Raw genomic sequence first — 2388 nt, 5'->3', positions numbered from 1 at the left:
AATTTAACTTTATTGCTTTACTCATAAATGATACACTAAATTTAAAATTGTGTATTTAAAGTGTATAAATTCTGCTGTATGTTGTTTATGTACAGATTTTGGCCAATCTAGTGATGGAGACCCTCCACCCAGAGCTGAGAAACATTATTGCTCCCCGTCTGAAGGGGAAGATGCAGCAGAGGCAGAGGCACTGGATGTTGGTGAGTTCATAAAATGCACTGCAGACATGCTATAGGACACAAGAGAGACTCAGACAAGCCCAAATCAATTACGTCTTAAAACAACTGTCTCCTCCAGATCTCTGATGCAGTGTACAGGCAGGTGTTGTCTCAGACCACCGGGCAGTATGACGCACTGGTCGAAGCCTGTGAAGCCCAGAGAGTGCCACTGGACACCAGACTGCGAACTGACATGGACCAGATCATCACGTCTAAAGAACATGTCAGCGGAAAGATACGAGGTGACCACAGACCTACATGCAGTACTTGTGCACAACTTAATATTTTGGCAGTGTATTTAAGAGTTGTTATGATCGGTTAAAGGGACAGTTCACCTCAAAATCAAAAGTACTTGTTTTTCCTCATACGTGTAGCACTATTAATCACTCTAGATGATTTTGATGTGAGTTGCAGAGGTGCTTTTGTTCATTTTTAGGATTGATTTTACTCTATTTGTTGAATATTTTTGGAAACACTTTTTGCATTTCCAGCAGCTATATTTGCTTCTGATCACCACCCTGCTTTTTGTCACGGGAAGCACACATTTTAACATGCTTTTTGGCAGTCTATCGGTTCATTGCGGTTAAAATTTTTATTTGTACACATAACATAACCATTATGTCGAAAGCGCTTATATTACAATTTCATTTAAGGCTTTTCTACAAAATTTGGTCTACAAAATGTTAGAAAGTGGTGGAAAATGTCAATTAGTGTTTTCCAAAGTCCAATATGACATCCTTAAATGTCTTGTTTTGTCCCAAACCCAAATATATTCAGTTAACTGTGAGAGGGGAGTCAAAAAAAGATAATTTTGACATTTTTTCCTTTAAAAAATGACTCAAACCGATTAATCAGTCAACTAGTTGATTAATCGTTGCAGCCTCTAGTTTCATTGTAAAGCATGTCATAACCACACATTTATATATCTATTGAAATAAACTTTTCTACTTAATTTTGCCCAATTTTAACCCAGACACCCAGGTAACACCTATAAATATCCATAGCCATGCTTACTGGGACATAGTGCACAATAAAAACTACATCAACTAAAACATGGATACCAAGGAAGGAAGGAGAGAAGGAATTAAAAACACAGCAAGAAATTCTGACAGACAGAAATAAATATTTATCATGTTCAAATCTACTCTTAACTGAACACCACCTGAGTTTACAAACGTCTAACATGCCACGCAAAATGACTCGGTTCACTTGGTGCTCGCTGTGCTGAGTAACATGATCTTCCCTGCCTCGAGTGCACGCTTCATTGTTCGCTTACTGTTTGCCTGAGCGAGATCTAGCTGTGCTCTCTTTGGTTGGGGGAAAATGAGTCTGGTCACTGAATAATGCCACAGTGCTCAAGTTTCTGACACGTTTGTTTGGACATTTGGCACTGAGAGGTTATTTACTCTGTAACTAAACCTTCCTCCATATCTGACATTTTCCAGCTCTTGGTGGATTCTCTGCACTTTGTCCTCACTATTTTGTATTTAAGTCTGTTGTTTATGCTCACTCTGTCTGTTAGCAGGCTCCTGCAGCATCCACCCCTTTGAGCTGTGAGCCTGTCAGTTTTCTATTCAACAATTCACTTGACACAGGCTGCCCACATTTTTCATGTGTGCTCTTTTACCATTGAACTAAAGTGGCAGAACTACATTCCATCACCTGCTTTATATTTCTGACTTTGTGCCACAGATAAGACAAGAAACTACAAGAAAACTGCATAAAACGGTGCAGGATCATAAGGGGGAATGCAGAGGTTTGAGAGTTGTAGTCTGAATTACATTTTGTTGGCCACTTTTAGCACAGGTATCATGTTTATCAGTTAGCTGTATCTGAGAGTTGGGCGAAAGCTGCAGGGCTTCCACTGAAACTCACGAGTGTGTTTACTTGAATGTCATACATGCCAATCATATCAACCTGGTAATAAGCAGCGCATTGTACGCTGTGATTACTTATTAGCTCTGTAGTCAGAGCCATGCCTTTATTTTTCTTTATCCTTGACCCTTTAACACCTTTACTGACATCAACTTCTTGTGCTGAATTCATTTTTATGAGTATTAAACCTCTGAAATCTGAGAAAATTGGTTTGATTTCCATTAAAAACAAAACACATATTGAGCAATATTATTAGATATTATATTAAAAAAATAAATAAATAAATAAATAAACG

The 2388-nt window shown here is 38.3% G+C and overlaps 1 protein-coding gene across 1 annotated transcript; it reads left to right on the top strand.

Moving 5' to 3' along the window:
• Positions 1 to 95: 95 nt before the first annotated feature.
• LOC121963967 (protein Niban 2-like) lies at positions 96 to 460 on the top strand (the record flags this gene model as incomplete). Its single annotated transcript, XM_042514204.1, has 2 exons — positions 96 to 200; positions 298 to 460. Coding segments are annotated over 2 exons (268 nt in total), but the record flags the coding sequence as incomplete, so codon positions are not given.
• Between the last annotated feature and the right edge of the window lie 1928 nt (positions 461 to 2388).

Source organism: Plectropomus leopardus, unplaced genomic scaffold (assembly GCF_008729295.1).
Source record: "Plectropomus leopardus isolate mb unplaced genomic scaffold, YSFRI_Pleo_2.0 unplaced_scaffold13468, whole genome shotgun sequence".
NCBI classification, from domain to species: domain Eukaryota; kingdom Metazoa; phylum Chordata; class Actinopteri; order Perciformes; family Serranidae; genus Plectropomus; species Plectropomus leopardus.
The sequence above is the reverse complement of the archived record's forward strand: the minus strand, read 5'-3'. Positions and strand labels throughout refer to the sequence as shown.